At 36.7% G+C, this 19,276-nt stretch overlaps 1 protein-coding gene across 3 annotated transcripts in view; it reads right to left on the reverse strand.

The window, feature by feature from the left end:
- Positions 1-19,276, reverse strand: part of DENND4C (DENN domain containing 4C) — a 111,373-nt gene that overhangs the window by 23,497 nt on the left and 68,600 nt on the right. For 2 of the 3 annotated variants that reach the window (XM_061132123.1, XM_061132122.1), the window contains exons 20-26: positions 18,947-19,093; positions 14,498-14,608; positions 13,268-13,414; positions 7,669-8,825; positions 2,354-2,531; positions 1,435-1,544; positions 939-1,114 (exon numbers count right to left, since the gene is read on the reverse strand). In XM_061132123.1, the coding sequence (XP_060988106.1) occupies positions 939-1,114; positions 1,435-1,544; positions 2,354-2,531; positions 7,669-8,825; positions 13,268-13,414; positions 14,498-14,608; positions 18,947-19,093 (2,026 nt within the window). The remainder of the gene's footprint in view (positions 1-938; positions 1,115-1,434; positions 1,545-2,353; positions 2,532-7,668; positions 8,826-13,267; positions 13,415-14,497; positions 14,609-18,946; positions 19,094-19,276) is intronic. The other variant, XM_061132124.1, reaches the window with a different exon arrangement.

The raw sequence follows: 19,276 nt of genomic DNA on the forward strand, positions 1-19,276 counted from the left end.
TTGATAAGACCAATCATCCATTTATAATAAAAACTCTCCACAAAGTGGATATAGACAGAATATACCTCAACATAATAAAGCTTATATATGACAAGTCCCCAGCTAACATCACTATCAGAGGTGAAAAGCTGAAACATAACACAGAAGTCCTAGCCACAGAAATTAGGCAAAAAAGAGAAAAAAAAGGCATCCAGTTTAGAAAGGAATAAGTAAAACTGTTTGCAGGTGACATGATTTTATATCTAGAAAACCCTAAAGAATCCACCAAAAAAACTATTAGTAGTAATAAATGAATCTAGTGAAGTTGCAGGGTACAAAAATCAATAAAAACCTGTTGTATTTCTATATACTAATGAGCTAGCAGAAAGTGGAATTGAGGAAACAATCTCATTTACAATCACCACAAGAAGAAAAAAAAAATTATAAGTATTTAAGTCAGCAAACAGTTACCAAACTCTCAATTACTTAATGACTGATTATAGATCAGTTAATCTCTTTTCCAATGCCTAGAATTCACTCATTTCACATTACAGAGCACCACCATAAAGGGCAACAAGTTAAGAAAAGAGCTAAAGTCCCCTTCATCTTTTTTTTTTTTTTTTGGGGCGGGGGGGGGAGGCTCCAGAGCACGTAATCAAGGTCATTAAGGCGGAAGTATCAAAATAATAACTAATGTTAGAATTTTGAATTTATAATAACTGATATACTTATATAACCTATAAAGTTTAGCTCCAAAAATTAACTATTAATAATAATCATTTGTTAAATAACTGGAAGAACAGCCTCCTACAATATTAGTATTTTCTCTCAAATATTGAAAATGAAGGAGGGCAAGGAAAGGAACATCTGGAACACACCATGACTACTTCACTCTTCCACCAGAAGTCATGCCTTTTAGAGGGCACTTACCTCTCTAAGGGAGCTTTTATAATACTAACCTTGCAGAGCCTCTTAAGTCTTTAAACTCTATATTGAGAAGAGGCAAGAAGTTGCTTTTACAGAAGGGACAGGCTGTATTCAAATTTGAATCATCTGCCGTCCATCCAGCCATAATTTCTTCATCATAAACTAAAGCTCCACAAACTCTGCACTGTGAACAACTTGACATCAAAACCTAAGAGCAGAAAAATGCACATACTGAAAACCACCACAGTGAACAGTGGTCTTAATAGGTCTTAATAGTCCATCCTCTTGAGACAAACATAGAATTGTATTTATTCTGTGGATCACATTTGAAATTAATAACGGAACATTTACTTTATAGGTAAAACTACTGGCTTATTGCCTTATTTACATAAGACACCAAGGAAATTCAACAAAATGACTTATTTTATTATTCTGTCCATGAAGGTATCATAGAATTCTGTTAAAATGCCAATCTGAAATGAAAATGCTTACTGCCACTTTATTATGGGCTGAATATAGAACTTTTACCTCCATTGCACAATTCTGATAGATGCTGGACATGCTGGTGTTTTGAGAAGAACCATGATCTGACTTTTCAAATTCCTGCCCTTTTATGCCTCTTAGAAATGGAAGTTCACCTAGAGAGAAGTAAACATCATAACACATTATGTATGAAAATGTCCTTATTCTTTGGAAACGCATATGTAGGGGGAAATACCATGAAGTCTGCAATTTATTCTCAAACAGTTTAGTATCAAAATCTACTTATGTACATTTAACAATAGTTAATCAAATCTAGGTGGAGAATATATGATTGTTCACTACATGATTCAACTTTTTAAGGTATTGGAAATTTTTCCTAATAAAAAGTTGGAGAAAATGAATAAAATTACAATTAAAAAAATAACAGAACTAGGAGATTTCAGTAATATAGCAAAGAAATTCTCAAACTCTAGTAAGTATCTGATTCGCCTGGAAAGCTGGTCAAAAATATATATTCTTAAAGTTCCATTTCACAGATTAAGTCTCAAAAGTTTTAGCCTAGGGCTTGGATATTTGTATATACTTATAAACAAATACCCCAGGTGATTTTGAGACACACCAAAGTTTGAGAACTAATGATACAATTCACAAATATACACAAATAAAAATAAACTCAGTGGATTTCCCAGGCAAGAATACTGGAGTGGGTTGCCATTTCCTTCTCCAAGGGATCTTCCCAACCCAGGAATTGAACCCACATTTCCGGCACTGCAGGCAGATTCTTTACCACTCAGCCACCAGGGAAGCCACAGTCTGATTCCACACAGTACTTTAAGATCTTATAAAATAACAGTGGTAATATGGTGTGGCTATCATCTCAATAGACGGGGCTTACTGTGTGTGTGGTACAGGGGTAAGAATTACAGGCGTGTAAGTCAGAAGAGAGGACAACCCTCCCCCTTACCTGGTGAGTAATGCAGTTTCCCTACATCTCCACTGCTGCTGCTACTGCCGAGGCTTGTGTTGCTCTGGGTGAGTTCACTGGGGACCAACCCTGAGATACTCGTATTAGGTGATAGATTCTCTCCCAAAATATGGTCTTCAAGGCCAGCTGGGAAACTGTAATCTCTATTTGTTTCCTCCTTTAATTGGAAAAAATAAAATCCCACATACATACATAAGATCTTCTCCAATGAGAATATATTCACTCTATCCTTTTCTCATCACCATATGTTCTGAAACCTTGACCTCTATTATTTGGAATTTCTCTTCCATACTCTTAAGACATTCAAGCAATGACCTATGCTTTAAGATCATGCTGTGCCCCTAGTGTATATTAGGACTGTGGGGTTTATCCCAATATTCAAACTATAAAATGAAGGAACTCTAGGAGCTCACTGTGTCCAATGTAATCCGAGACCCCAGCACAAACAGAGTAGGGGCTTAAGAGTCAGGAGAGCCAGACTGTGATCTTGGTCCCCCATTACATCCTGTGATACTACAGAAACGATCCTACAGAAACGACTTAACTTCCCTTTTAATTATGTGATCTGAAAAATGTGGATAGTATGAGTACATTAAAACCAGATAATTGTGAGAATTTTTGCTGGCAATATGATTATTCTGAAAACAACCATCATTATTAGAGGAGTAAAACATGAACAAAATTCTGAACACTGTAACTGCTGATTACAGTGACTGTAATGCTTTAACTGACTGTTGATACTTTAAGATAGAAAACATTTCACTAAGCAGTTTCCTTTTGAATTTTTGCTTTAAAGAAGACTTATATGTCTTCCTTATTATAAAACTACTTCTGGGTATTCATCCAGAAAAAACAGAAACACTAATTCAAAAAGAGACGTGCACCACAATGCTCAGAGCAGCACTATATATAAAATAGCCAAGACATGGAAGCAACCCAAGTGCTTATCAACAGATGACGGGATCATGCAGATGTGATAAAAACACACACACACAATGGAGTGTTACTCAGCCATTTAAAATAAATGGAAAATTGCCATCTGCAGCAACATGGATGGACTTAATATTATGACTAGTGAAATAAGTAAGAGAAAGATCAATACTGTATATCATTCATGTGGAACCTATAAAGTAACACAAATTAATGTATATACAAAACAGAAACAGACTCACAGAAACAGAAAACAAACTTGCAGTTATCAAAGAGTAAGGGGAGAGGGACAAATCAGGGTTATGGATTTAACAGATACAAACTACTTTACGTAAAATAGATAAGCAACAAGAATTTACTGTCTAAGAAATAGTATGTGGTTTAAAAAAACTCAGGAAATTAACATGTGATACAGTATTAACTAAAGTACAGACTTTGATCAAATGTCACAAAATTTTATGCTAGTGTCTATTATTTGTTTTCACACCTTATTCAAGATTCCACATTGTATTTAGTTGCACTGAACAGCTTCAGCTGCATGCAACAAATTCTGGTAAACTCTCTTTTATTTTTTATTATGTTACAAACATTTTCTAATTTTCCTTATTATGGCTTCTTTGATACACCCATCATTTAAAAGCAGACATTAAATTTCTAATTACACAGGTTTATAAAGTATCTTTGATATTTCTCATTTTTATAATAATATTCTCATTTAAATGCTTTTTTCTCTGCAATCACTCCTGTATTTTTTTAGTCTTTTAACTTTACTGAGGTTTTCAATGGCTAAGTCAAAGATCTCTCTTGGTAAATGTCACATTGCACTTGAAAATATGTAGGGTATTTTCAAATACCTTTTGATATGGATTTCTAACATAATTCCATAACAGTAAAAGAACAGGTGGTAAGAGAATAGCAAGGAGAGAGAATAAACCCTTCCTCAGCAATCAATGCAAAGAAATAGAGGAAAACAATAGAATGGGAAAGACTAGAGATCTCTTCAAGAAAATCTGAGATACCAAGGGAACATTTCATACAAAGATGGGCTCAATAAAGGACAGAAATGGTATGGACCTAACAGAAACAGAAGATATTAAGAAGAGGTGGCAAGAATACACAGAAGAACTGTACAAAAAAGATCTTCACGACCCAGATAATCACGATGGTGTGATCACTCACCTAGAGCCAGACATCCTGGAATGTGAAGTCAAGTGGGCCTTAGCAAGCATCAGTATGAACAAAGCTAGTAGAGATGATGGAATTCCAGTTGAGCTATTTCAAATCCCAAAAGATGATGCTGTGAAAGTGCTTCACTCAATATGTCAGCAAATTTGGAAAACTCAGCAGTGGCCACAGGACTGGAAAAGGTCAGTTTTCATTCCAATCCCAAAGAAGGGCAATGCCAAAGAATGCTCAAACTACCATACAACAGCACTCATCTTACACACTAGTAAAGTAATGCTCAAAATTCTCCAAGCCAGGCTTCAACAGTATGTGAACTGAGAACTTCCAGATGTTCAAGCTGGTTTTAGAAAAGGCAGAAGAACCAGAGATCAAATTGCCAATATTCGCTGGGTCAGAACATCTATTTCTGCTTTATTGACTATGCCAAAATCTCTGACTGTGTGGATCACAATAAACTGTGGAAAATTCTGAAGGAGATGGGAATACCAGACCACCTGACCTGCCTCTTGAGAAATCTGTATACATGTCAGGAAGCAACAGTTAGAACTGGACATGCAACAAGAGACTGGTTTCAAATAGGAAAAGGAGTACGTCAAGGCTGTATATTGTCACCCTGCTTATTTAACTTATACGCAGAGTACATCATGAGAAACGCTGGGCTGGAGGAAGCACAAGCTAGAATCAAGATTTCTGGGAGAAATATTAATAACCTCAGATAGGCAGATGATACCACCCTTATGGCAGAAAGTAAAGAAGAACGAAAGAGCCTCTTGATGAAAAAGAGGAGAGTGAAAAAGTTGGCTTAAAGCTCAACATTCAGAAACTAAGATCATGGCATCCGGTCCCATCACTTCATGGCAAATAGATGGGGAAACAGTGGCTGACTTTATTTTTTGGGGCTCCAAAATCACTGCAGATGGTGACTGCAGCCATGAAATTAAAAGACACTTGCTCCTTGGAAGGAAAGTTATGACCAACCTAGACAGCATATTAAAAAGCAGAGACATTAACTTTGCCAACAAAGGTCCGTCTAGTCAAGGCTACGGTTTTTCCAGTAATCATGTATGGATGTGAGAGTTGGACTATAAAGAAGGCTGAACACTGAAGAATTGATGCTTTTGAACTGTGGTGTTGGAGAAGACGCTTGAGAGTCCCTTGGACTGCAAGGAGATCCAACCAGTCCATCTTAAAGGAGATCAGTCCTGGGTGTTCATTGGAAGGACTGATGCTGAAGCTGAAATTCCAATACTTGGGCCACCTGATGTGAAGAGCTGACTCACTGGAAAAGACTCTGATGCTGGGAAAGATTGAAGGCAGGAAGAGAAGGGGACGACAGAGGATGAGATGGTTGGATGGCATCATCGACCCAATGGCCATGGGTTTGGGTGGACTCTGGCAGTTGATGATGGACGGGGAGGCCTGGCGTGCTGCGGTTCATGGGGTCGCAGGAAGTCAGACACGACTGAGGACTGAGCTGAGAGAGAACAGAGTCTGTCTGACTGCAGTCACGTGAGGCCGTGAAATGTCTATACCTTGTTTGATGTTGCTGGGTATGTTCCAGAGTCTCCTGGTTTATAATCTATGAGAACTTGAACAGAATTTGTATCCTGCTGTTGTGTGAAAACTGTAGAAATCTTAATTATCTTTGATTGGCTCATAGTGCTTTTCAGGTCTACTCTTCCCTTCTACTTTTCTATTCATTCTATTAATTTTTGAGAGTTTGATACTGAAACTCCATATAAAAATCTTAATTTATCTACCTAAAAATAATTGTAATATACGGTGGAACTATATATATAACTATATATAACTTTGTTTTGTATATTCCAAGTCTCCTGTAAATGTGTTATGATATCTTCACAACTAAAAAAATGTAATAGTCTACAAAGTATGCAAAAATTAAAAGAAAAACAACAAAAAGAATTTACTGTAACAGAATTATACCCAATATCTTGTAATAACCTATAATAGAATATAATGTGTACCATGCTGTACACCTAAAAGTAATACAGGATTATAAAACCAACTAATATAGGATTATAAAATCAACCTAACTTCAACAAAAACTTAGCTTCACTTACGCAGTATAAAATCTATCAATTGAGCTGTAGAGTGATTCATGTATCTTAAAGAAATAACAGGTCAAAGTTATTTAAAAAGTGGAGTGACAAATGTAGAACAGACTGGTGGACACAGTGGGGGAAGGAGAGGGTAGGGCAAATTGAGAAAGTAGCACTGGCATATATACACTATCATGTGCAAAATGTAACTAGCAGGAAGCTGCCAAATGGCACAGGGAGCCAGCCTGGAAGTCTGTGACAACCCAGAGGTGGGGAGCAGGGGGAGGCTCAAGACGGAAGGGAGATATATATATATATTATATAAATACATAAAATATATATATAAATGTGTCATCTATCAGCTTCTTGCTAGCTATATATATATATACACACACATATATATGTGAAGTGAAAGTCACTCAGTCGTGTCTGACTCTTTGCAACCCCATGGACTGTATGTAGTCCACGGAATTCTCCAGGGCAGAATCCTGGAGTGGGTAGCCTTTCCCTTCTTCAGGGGATCCTCCCAACCCAGGGATCAAACCCAGGTCTTCTGCATTGTAGGTGGTTCTTTACCAGCTGAGCCATAAAAGAAGCCCAAGAATACTGGATGGGTAGATAATCCCTTCTCCAGTGGATCTTCCCGACCCAGGAATCGAACCGGGCTCTCCTGCATTGCAGGCCGGATTCTTTACCAACTGAGCTATCAGGGAAGCCCAAATAAATATATATATAAAAAAATGCAATGACTCACAACGATGTACAGCAGAGACCACCACCACATTATAAAGCAATTATCCTCCACTTAAAAAAGTGATATGCAAATACAACATGGCATTATTATTAGATCAAACATTAATCATTAATTCTTTCAACTAAATAGACAATGTGTTAGTTCAGACTGAGCTGTGGAATTGTAAAGTAGTCCTGATATTCTATTTCTTCATTATTAAATTCCTTACATGTATACTTATGTCATTTCAAGGAAGAAGTAGGATATGCATGTTTTAAGATATAAAAAACAAAATTACCAGAAAAATCTAAATAATAATTCATATATTAAAAAAATACTCCAAACATTCCAACATCAGATGGCTGGCACACATAAAGCACTCTCACCTCATCATCTGAGTAGCTGTAGGCAGACGCTACGGCTCCCCACATCTTACTGGCTACTGTTGCTGCTTGTTTCATACTAGATTTTAGCACATCCATCTTGGGTCCTGAGAGGATATTGTCCAGCTTTAGCCCTGACAAAGAATTGACCACAGAACCCAATGAGCCTTGTGGTGAAGAACGGACCAGTGCTGATAAAGAAGTTGAACGTTCCTTAGGACTTCGGGAGGGAGTCTGTTGCTTGAGACGCCCCGTAAAAGTTTTAGACCTGGTCACTGCAGGGGAGCCCTTTTCACTTTCAGGACTCTCCTGTGCTGGCGAACCATGATCTAAAGGTAGGCTTGATCTCCTCTCTAAAGAGTGAATAAATGCACTGGTAGCACCAGACTCTCTGTTTCCCTCTCCATGTAGTTCCATACTAGAAGACTTGCTACCTAAGGGACTCTTTAGATTCATATAGCTTTCGATTTCATCAGCCAGATTACGTGCAATAACTGGAGAAAACAGCTTCTCTTCTGAATCAGTTTTTTCTCCTATACATTCAGTGGCTAAAAGTGACAAAGGATCTAGTCCAGTTTCAACATCTTCCCTCTCGACAGCTTTAGCAACACCATATAAGCTATTTCTTTTATTTGCTAGATCTCTGGATCCTGCTTTCGAGTCTCTGGACTGATTACTATCATTTTGTAGACTGTCACATGTATCCTTTGTCATAGTAGCTTTAGCTACATTTTCATCAACCACAGGTTCGATCAACTCTTGGCTTTCCTCAAGCATCTCTAAAATCAATGATCGGTGCTCCGAATCCCAAGTGCTTTCAGACACACGAGTCCTAGCGTCAGCTGGATGACAGCTAATACTCTCAAAACTATGGGTTCTTGAATTATGAAGTGGAGAAGTTTTAGGACTTGTCGTCAGTGCTGTGAGAATCTTGGCATCTGCTCCCATCATGATAGCCACTTCACTTGAATTCAAATCCAAACTGCTCTTCTTAAGTAACATTCCTGCTCGACTTTCAGAACTAAAACTACAGCTTCTCTCTGGAAAATGCTTTTGTCTTTTTTCTCCTCTGTCACCATTCTTCTTGAGATTAATAACTTCACCAAAGACAGCATCTTCAACTGGATCTTGACTAGAAAATAATACATTTGATGTACTGCCTAAAAAGAGAAAGTACAATATTAAAAATACATCTATTTTCTGATGTAACTTTTATTAAAAGAATATTTTTCTCTGATTTTTGAAAGTGAGACATACTCAGAGTAAAAGATTAAGGTTAGATGGTATACAGAAAATGTCCAAAACACTGCTTAACCCTGTGTCTTAAAAACATTTTAATGTCTAATATGCCTTTTATTCTCTATGCATATACATACATATTTTAAGAAGAGATCATGCAATATATACTGTATAAACCTGTATTGTTCACTGACAGATATCATACCTATCAATAAATATAATCTATAAACATGTTTTATATTTTAAGAGTTTTATATTCAACTTAAGAAATATATTCTGTGTTAAACAGCAGACCTAAAAAGAAACAGCAGAGCTGTATGCAGGGCAAGAATCAACAGTTAGAACCGGACATGGAACAAAGGAATGGTTCAAAATTGGGAGAGGAGTATGTCAAGGCTGTATATTGTCACCCTGCTTATTTAACTTACATGCAGAGTACATCATGCAAAATGCCAGGATGGGTGAATCACAAGCTGGAATCAAGACTGCCAGGAGAAATACCAACAACTTCAGATATGCAGATGATACCACTTGAATGGCAGAAAGTGAAGAGGAACTCAAGAGCCTCTTAATGAGGATGAAAGAGGAGAGTGAAAAAGCTGGCTTAAAATGCAACATTCAAAAAACAAAGATCATGGCATCTGGTCCCATCATTTCATGGCAAATAGATGGAGAAACAATGGAAATAGTGACAGACTTTATTTCCTTGGGCTCCAAAATCACTGCGGACGGTGACTGCAGCCACAAAATTAAAAAATGTTTGCTCTTTGGAAGAAAAGCTATGACAAACCTAGACAGCTAAAGCAGAGACATCACTTTGCCAACAAAGATCCATATAGTCAAAGCAAACTATTTCCAGTAGCCATGTACAGATATGAGAGCTGAACCATAAAGAAGGCTGAATGCCAAGGAATTGATGCTTTCTAATTGTGGTGCTGGAGAAGACTCTTGAGAATCCCTTGGACAGCAAGGAGATCAAATCATCAGTCCTAAAGAAATCAACCCTGAATATTCATTGGAAGGACTGAGGCTGAAGCTGAAGCTCCAATACTTTGGCTACCTGATGAGAAGAGGTGACTCACTGGAAAAGATCCTGATGCTGGGAGAGACTGAGGGCAGGAGAAGGAAGGGGTGATAGAGGGTGTGATGATTAGATGGCATCACAGACTCAATGGACTTGAGTTTGAGTAAATTCCAGGAGATAGTGAAGGACAGGGAAGCCTGGCACACCACAGTCCGTGGGGTCGCAGAGTTAGACATGACTTAGCAGCTAAAGAGGCAGAAAAAGAAATAATCTCTTCTATCCTAGATTTCATATACCTAATTCAACAATTCTTACCAGAAGTCTACTTTGCACAAAGCAAACTCATAGTCATAGATTACATATTTGCTATAGCCAAAGTTTTACTTCTCCAAAGTACTGAATAAAAGGATCTAGAATGAAGTGCTTAGAATCAGCAAATGATAAGAAGCCTAATAAAATCTGAATAGCCAAAATTTTTTCTGTTTATTCCTTCAACAAGTATCTGAATGCCTACTAAGTACCCACTACATGAAGTGCTAATACAATGGAGAATAAAACAGACATAATCCCAGCCTTCACAGAGATCAATCATGTTTCATCAAGTGTCTATAGGAACCTCTCCCAGCTTTAGGTGATGCAGGCAGTCATTAATTCCTTGCTACCATGCAATTTTTTCTACGCCAAGACCAAAAATTATCTCTAGTTGCATCACTGCGTGCATGCTGAGTCACTTCAGTCATGTGTGACCCTATGAACTGTAGCCCCACTAGGCTTCTCTGGCCATGGGATTCTCTAGGCAGCATGCCCTCCTCCAGGGGATCTTCCCGACCCAGGGATCAAACCAGGGTCTCCTGCATTGCAGGTGGATTCTTTACCACTGACTCACTGGGATTAGCAGAACTTAAGTCTAAGCATTCATATTTAGGATTCTCATTGGTTTTTTAAAAAGGGTAAGAACCTTAGAGTTTGGGGCAAAAGTTGCCTTTGATAAAATCTTTTTTTAAAATCTTTCAAATTAATTTCAAGATTCTTTTTAATAGTCCATATTGGTATCTAATAATCATAATCAACTAAAGAGAACTAATAATAAGCATTTAGAGATATTTTTTAAAGCTTTTAGGGGAATTAAACTAGCCTGTTTTGTAACTCCGAAGTTTGTACCTGCTTCAAAAAAATTTTACCAATATTTTAGAAGAGATCTTTGCAAACTGGTTCTTATTTCTAGTTTAGTGGCACATTTTGTTCAATTTTAAATTAACTTTGACTTAAAATATGTTAAAATATGTGTGACATATTTAAAATAAATTAAAATGTTTAACATACTGGCAAAAGCCTCATTCCATTTTCTCCTTTCTTAATAGAATAACTCTACATCAAAATGTAACATGGAAATAAGATCAATAAAAAGAGGGAAAAACACACCAGTCCCCAAACTATGTCCATTTCAATATTCTGAGAAGATTCTTAACATTTGATGAAGAAAACTCTTGCCCTCCTTTTTTCTTTTTAATCTGCTATCAATACGTTGGGAAAATAGGATTAAGAATATATATATTACTCTTTCAAAAAAACATTTAGTTCCACCTATTGAACAAAACCCCTCACCCCCTGCAAAATAATGGAAATTGGTATCCAAAAAAAAAATAAAAACCAAAAAACTTTAGGAATAAGAAATATTTCCATGTTAAAAAGCTAAGCAAATTAATGTCTATGAAGTCACAAACAGATACACTTAAAGATAAGACAGCTCATGTGCACATTTTGTTTGTGGTAATAAAAGCATAAAACCCGAAAAAAAAAAAAAAAGATAAGACAACTGACTTTAGGGACGTGAACTGTAGCTGCTATGAACAAAGCGCAAATAACACAGGCCAATCTCATTGTCTTTTAAAATCATACACTTAAATGTTTGCCTTAAGGGTATTTGGGAGGGCTACAACATAATCGACAGTAGTAAACTCCAATTTATTTGAGTTACACGCAATAGAGTTACTCATTACAAATACTGATACCCTGGAGAAGGGAGTGGCAACCAACTCCAGTCCTCTTGCCTGGAGAATTCCAGGGACAGAGGAGCCTGGTGGGCTACAGTCCATGTGATTGCAAAGAGTCTGACACAACTAAGCAACTAACATTGTGACTGAACAACTTAATCATAAATAAGAAGTCGCTCAGGGTACCTATAATGATTGGGCAAAAATTAAAGACCCGCTGGCACTTTTGTGTAGAATCTAAGTGATATGAATCTTTTTCTTCCATTTCCTTTCAGGTATAGGAATTACCTTGCTATGCACAAGCCCTTTGGAATTTGACCACATAATTGCCTCTCTGTTCAGGATGAGTATGAGGCCCATCCTACAGTTCCTCTCTCATTATCAACCGTAAGAAAGGTGGACAGAACTCAGAACAGACACGACAATAAGAAAAGTATTCCAGGACTTCCCCAGTAGTCCAGGGTTAAGAATCCACCTGTCAAAGCAGGAGAGACAGGTTCGATCTCTGGTCCGAGAAGATCCCATATGCTGCAGAGCAACCAAATTCATGCACCACTACTGAGCCCGTTTTGAAAGGTTATAAGCAGTAGAGTCTGTGCTCTGCAACAAGAGAAGCCGCTACAAGAAGATGCCCACACATCACAAGAGTAGCTTCGGCTCACCGCAACTAGAGAAAGGCTGCACACAGCAATGAAGACCCAATGCAGCCATAAATGAATTAAAATTTTTAAAATTACAGAATACATGAATGCAGTCTTATTTTTTAAAAAAGGCTTTCCAAATAACATCTAAACACACTTAATACTCTTCTTTTTAAAAATAAAGTATTTTTAAATAACGATTTTAATTTCCTCTTTAGCCCATTTACAGAATTCAGCTTATTACTTTTGATTCTTGAGCATGTTCATTACAATTAAGTTAGCAATTTATAATGTCACTAAAGACACACATGGACCTACAGAAGTATGTTTTAAACACTTAATAACAAAAGTGTTGGACTTCCCTGGTGGTCCAGTGGTTAAGAATCTGCCTTGTAAGGCAGGAGACACGGGTTCAATGCATGGTCCGGGAAGATCCCACATGCCGAGGAGCAACTAAGTCCATGCACTGCAACTATTGAGCCCACACTTTAGAGCCCAGGAGCTGCAACTACTGAGGCCCACGTCCTAGAGCCTGTTCTTAGCAACAAGAGAAGCTACAACAATAAGAAGCCTATGCACAACTAGAGAGTCGTGTCCAGCTCGCCACAACTAGAGAAAGTCTGCATGCAGCAACAAAGACCCAGTGCAGCCAAAAAATAATAAGTAAAAAAAAAATATTTAATCATTTAAATGTAAAGACTTACCAGTGCTACTTTTTCTGCCATTGACATCAAATATACCAGATGGAACTTTCACAATACTGCCACCCCATGCAGGAGGTTCAGCGGGACTCTGGGGCTCTGCAGTAGGTTGAGAATGTTTGGCCACAACAGCAGAGACATTGCACACCTCTGGGAAAAAATATTTGGACGTTATCATTCTTATTTTTGCCAGTACTGAACAGAAACAGTACTTTTAAACATATCTTATGGACTTTTTTTTTTTCTATGTGGAGATGAATACATGATTATTTTATTACTGATTTATTCTGATTTATTTTATGCCATAAATGCTGCCAGTATTGACTGAAATAAATGCTTTATTTTAGCATTCATAATTCTAACTTGAGCATTCCTGAGTGAATCAATTAAGACTGGCCTTTCGTCACATTCCTCATCACATCTCAAGCAGGAGAGTGGCTTGCTTCTGTATAATTCTGGAGCATAAAATAAGTGACATCATTAAAGAAAGGGAACTTTTGTGTAAGAGGACAAGAACAACATTGTGTTGTCATAAAGCCAAATATTTCTCCGTATTTTCTTCAAGTGATTACTAGAAAACATTTCTATCTCAGTGAGTACCCTAAAAGAAGAAAAACTACACAGACTATATTGGAACTTACAAATGAAAAATGTCAACTTAGATATCCAAAGGACTTCTAGTGAAAGAGCATTTTAAAATAAAAGGTACGCTGGAATACAAGTTTGATGACTCAAAGTTTAGTCCCGGTTCTATCACAAAATAGTTACTTTACATTGGCAAATGAATACCATAATGGGTTGCACTTTCCTACAAAATTGAGGGTTGACCTACAGAGTCTCTAAAAATCTCTTAAATTCTTAAATTCAGAGATTACCAAAAATCTATCATATATGGCAGTCATGTCCAACTCAGTGCAACCCTATGGACTGTAGCCCACCAGGGTCCTCTGTCCATGCAATTCTCCAGGCAAGAATACTGGAGTGGGTTGCCATGCCCTTCTCCCAGGGGATCTTCCTGACCCAGGGATCGAATGTGCCTCTGTTGGTCTCCTGCATTGGCAGGCAGGTTCTTTACCACTAGCACCACCTGAGAAACCCACAGATGACAGTATATAATATCTTATAAAGCCCAGACTTTACATTTCTGAACATTATCACCAAAATTATCAAATAAGACTTTTAAATAATAGAGGTAACTCACTAAGTAAAGCTAAGCAAATATCAGTACTTAACCTTCTGTTTTAGTTATTAAGTCTCCTGATATTTGTTCTTCAGGCACATGAATTTCTGCATCATCCTTTAAAAGTTCATCCTTAGACCCATAGCCTTGGTCAGACTGACCACCTGTTAAAAAAGAATAAAGACTGACATATGTTTTCATATATTTACAGTCCAGCTATAAAATGTCAAAAGAAAATTCCACCAACTTATGCAATTCAACTTCTAAAAAGAAAGAAGAGACAACAGCTCACAAAGCGCAGAAAACATTTTATAACAAAGATAAGAAGCAAAGAACAGTAGAAAGGAATTTCAAAACTAAAAACCATTACATACTTGAAAGCAATGAATCTTAATTTCCTCATGTATAAATTAGTAGATTTGGATGCTTTGAAAGTTTATTTTGGAGTGTATTTATAAAATGCTACCTTTTGTGTTAAGACAGAAGTAGAAATAAAACATACACCTGCTTATTTCTGCAAAAAGAAATGCAAGAATAATAAACCATAAAACAACAAAACTGGTCACCAACAGGTGTGGGAAAATAGGATGGAAGGGATAGAGAGGAAATTTATCTAACTACGATTATCATATTGCTTTTTTATTTTTTGAAATGTAGTAATTTCTATATATTCAAAAATTAAATCAGCAAAACCAAGGATGGGGATGTAACTAAAACTGAATGTACACAGAAACAAAAGAAATCAATTGTTTATGAGTAACATAACCACACTTAAAGGATGGGACAGGACTAATCCAAGTAACTTTTAATACATTATTTTGAATATACACCCTAAGCCTGAGGGATAGTAGCCAAATTCTGAACTCCTTCAGTTTGTTCCTCACAGGGAAATGTGTGTAGCAGTGTTGAAAGTGTATTATGTGTACTGGAAGACTGAGCGACTGAGTAAATGTGATGATGTTGGGAACCAAGATTCTGACTGTGGAAGAAGAGAGAGATTTTTTACAAAAGAAAAAAAAATGACATGCAGAAAGGCAAAGAAAAACTTGTGTAACTGAGTTGGAATTAGAAGTATTTCTAAAATAACATAAAAATTTTTTCCAGCTCTGCTGAAACAGTCTAGACCACCACCCTGGAGGGAGTAAGCATATCTAGGGCCCAGATCTTGGTTTCTAAAATCTATCGCCCATTAAAAGGAAGCTGAGATCCTTGAAGAAATGGCTGATTCCAGAGCTCAGGCAGGGGAAGGTACAAGAATGAGCCAGGAACACTTTGTAATGTAAGAAAGCAAGTGCTCAAAAACACAAGAGGACATTTCTAAAGGACATTCACCACCTTACAACCATCACAGGAGTAAAGACTGGTCCAGGCAAGAATCATCAATGGATGCTAAACTTAAAAGGGAAAGTGTGATGAAAAAGCAGGTATTATTGCATAGTCTCAGAGTATCTCTTCACAAGTGGCTTATTATCTGCAGGAGGGCTAGTAGTAACTAACAGAAACCAAACACTGACACCAAGTGACCAAAATCAACACCACCAACAAGGAACAGACAAAACTGTGGCCTCTGAGATGTGACCATCTCAGAAGCCTATAACAGCATTTTGGTAGAAAAGCCATGAATGCATAATCTAATTTAATCACAGGGAAACATCAGACAAACTCAAATTTGTCAAACAAACAAAATGACTTACTCTTCAAAAAGGTCGATGTCATGAAAGACAAAGAAAAGGTGAGCAACTATGCTGGTTAAGGGTGACTAAAGAGAAGGAGTTAAATACCACAAAGGACATTACAACTGACAACACTGGAATAACAACCATACATTAAAGTGGTAGATAAATGTTTCCCTGAATTAGTAAACTCTACTGCAGTCATGTAAGAGCAAACGCTACTGTAGTATTAAGAGGTAAGAGGGCAAGATGTATGCAATCTGCTCTCACATAATTTAGGGAGAAAATGTGTGCATGCATACAGAAAGAAAATGATACAGGTGTTAACCTAAAAGTGAATGAAGCTAGATAAAAGTTATTCAAGAGTTCTTTGTAGTACTCTTGAAACATTTAACAAGCTTAAAATGATTTCAAAATAGTTTTTTAAAAGTCTACTTTGCCTTTAATGTTCCATCATTTTAAGGAAATAAAATAAATTTCAGGAAATAAAGGCAAGTTACTAGGGAAACATTATTAAGGATGCCAATGAAAAACACATAAAATGAAAAATACAGTGACTTCCACTGTCTACCACTTTTTATTTTTTATTTTTTTCACTTTCTGTTGCTCTTTAAAGTACCATTGAAACTATGGGTTTGCCAAAAACAAAAGAATCAAACTTTAAAAACTTGCTATTTAGATCACCAACAAGGACCCACTGTATAGCACAGGGAACAATACTCAGTATTTTTTTAATAACCTATAAGGGAAAAGAATCTCAAAAAGAATATATACATACATATATATATATATATATATATATAACTAAATCACATCTGAAATTAACACAATATTGTAAGTCTACTGTACTTCAATTTTTTAAAAAAATTTTATAAAAAATACGCTATTAAGAATGACTACGTTCAGTCATTTTTTTATTGGCCCCTCAGAAAGTCTGGTAAAACATGATGGTGCCACGAAACGGACACTGGACTGGGAACTGAGTAAACTGATTAAACTCAGATATGCCTTTAATAAGCTAACTGACTCAGTATCAGGTACCAAATGGAAAGATTCTATGAGATAATCCTTCATGAAAAGAGTAACTTAAGCATCTGGGCTGGAGGTTTCCAAAAGTATCAGATGACATCACCAGAAACTCTGTACAGAGACATAATCACAGTAACTTCAATACTAGAGCTTCAGTCATTTGAAATGTAACTGAAAAGAAATATATGAAAAAGCGACCTGAAGTTTCTTCCCCAATTGGGGAATACACAATCTTCATGCAGTTTCCCAGTATTAGATCTTTTTTTTCCCCTTAAAGGAGACCAACTTAAAAATCTAGGGGGAGAAGGAGAGTGCTTACTATAAATAATAATTATTATTCTAAGTGGTGAAATGGTTTCATACCACAAATTATTTTCTTGGTTTTTCACAAATGAAATCAGTTTATTCTGTAAGTACAAGGAAAAAATATATGAGGAAATAAAATAAGGTGGTTTTCAAATTAAAGTCTCATGAAAATTCCTACATGGTGAAAGAAATTTAATTTACAAACAGGATTCTAACTTATAGTTTTATGTTGACTTTCACCAACTTATACCTGCTTCTGTAATCATGGGGGTAGTTTCCAGCACAAGAATCAGCAGATCAGTTTCAGCAACCAAAACCTACTGAAATCTTTAATGCCCATAAAACTATTTGACACAGTGATGCTACAAATCACCCTCAAAATAAGAACTGTAGACAGGCATAGCATATTTTCAAATAAGATAACAAATATGCTTTGCAAATTAATCATAAAGTTACCGGGGCATTTTCAGTAGTACATATATGATTATACAGGAGAAAAAGCCAAGAAAACTAAAATTGCTTTCTACTTGTAAAGGTACTTAAAACAAAAGGCCTCTCCCCCACCCATGCATGTCAGCAAAGTTTAACCTAATAAACGGGAAATTACCTGAAGTGGTTAACATTCAAGGGCAGAATTAATGCACACGTGTATCCATAGCTTCACGTCATACAAGTCTGTCTGCACCCCACACCATAACAGCCAAGGACAAACGCAGCACCCAGAAACAGCACAGAGCATCAAGCAGAGCAACAGAGAGCAGAGAAAAGGAAACTTCAGTCACCGAGACGAGTTCATCAGATGCAGCACAGGGATTCAGACTCAGAGTTCTTTATAAAGGAAAGCTTGAGATACTAACAGTTAACAACAAAAAGAAAAAACACAAGAAGGATGTGCAACACACATGCAAAATATGCTACTTTAATTAAGCTTATTTCTAACTTCAGAGGATAGAGCTTTGAATGCCCATGGCTTTGTATGTAAAACTACAAAACTTCAGCAGTTTTGCAGATTTTAAAGTGTCATTTAAGGTAGTGACCAAGCAAAGAATACTTTTTTCTCACGGTGTGTGACTTCTTTTCGTTCCTTTTTAATATTCATAATTCAAATATTTAATGACTATTATCCACTTAATGAAAAAAGGACTTGCAATTTCTATTACTAGCATCAACTTTCTCAGCTCACAATACTTAAAACAAAAGACCTATTATATAATTCCTAACAATTATATCATATACTTGCACAAATTAATGATGAACAAACACAAAGTACCATTGAGAGACTTTTGTAGAGCAATTCAAAGTTAATTTTATACTGCAGGAAATAAAGAGACATGATCTGCAGTCAGAGGTGTACTTTCTCCCCTTATTTATACATGGTATTTTTAAGGTAATCGTACTGCACAAACTTGAAAGAGGAAGGTAAAAGCTTTTTTACAAAATGGAAGACTTAACATGAGAGTTAAGTGAAGGGTTAGTGAATCCAGATTTTAGTACCTGTGCTAGAGTGATTGTCAGTGGAATCAAGCCTGATTAAATCTCTGACGAAGACTGTGTGCTCCCCACTGTTAGCATCATTAGAACTATCCACGCTACCGTGGCTCACCGTGTCCCCATCACTTCCGCCTGTGGCATTCTGGGGAGCTGAAGATAAGCACAACAGCAATTCAGTAACTCATTCACTGGTAATCTCTGAAACTAAACATGAGTGACTCACAGTTCTTTTAAACTTGCAGAATACTTTCTAAATCTGTGAGAGAAGAAAATAATTTTGGGCCAAGGCAACCTCTATCTTTAGTAGTATATGAAAATATCAACTAGAATTTT

The sequence above is a fragment of the Dama dama genome, chromosome 29 (assembly GCF_033118175.1).
Source record: "Dama dama isolate Ldn47 chromosome 29, ASM3311817v1, whole genome shotgun sequence".
Lineage (NCBI taxonomy): Eukaryota > Metazoa > Chordata > Mammalia > Artiodactyla > Cervidae > Dama > Dama dama.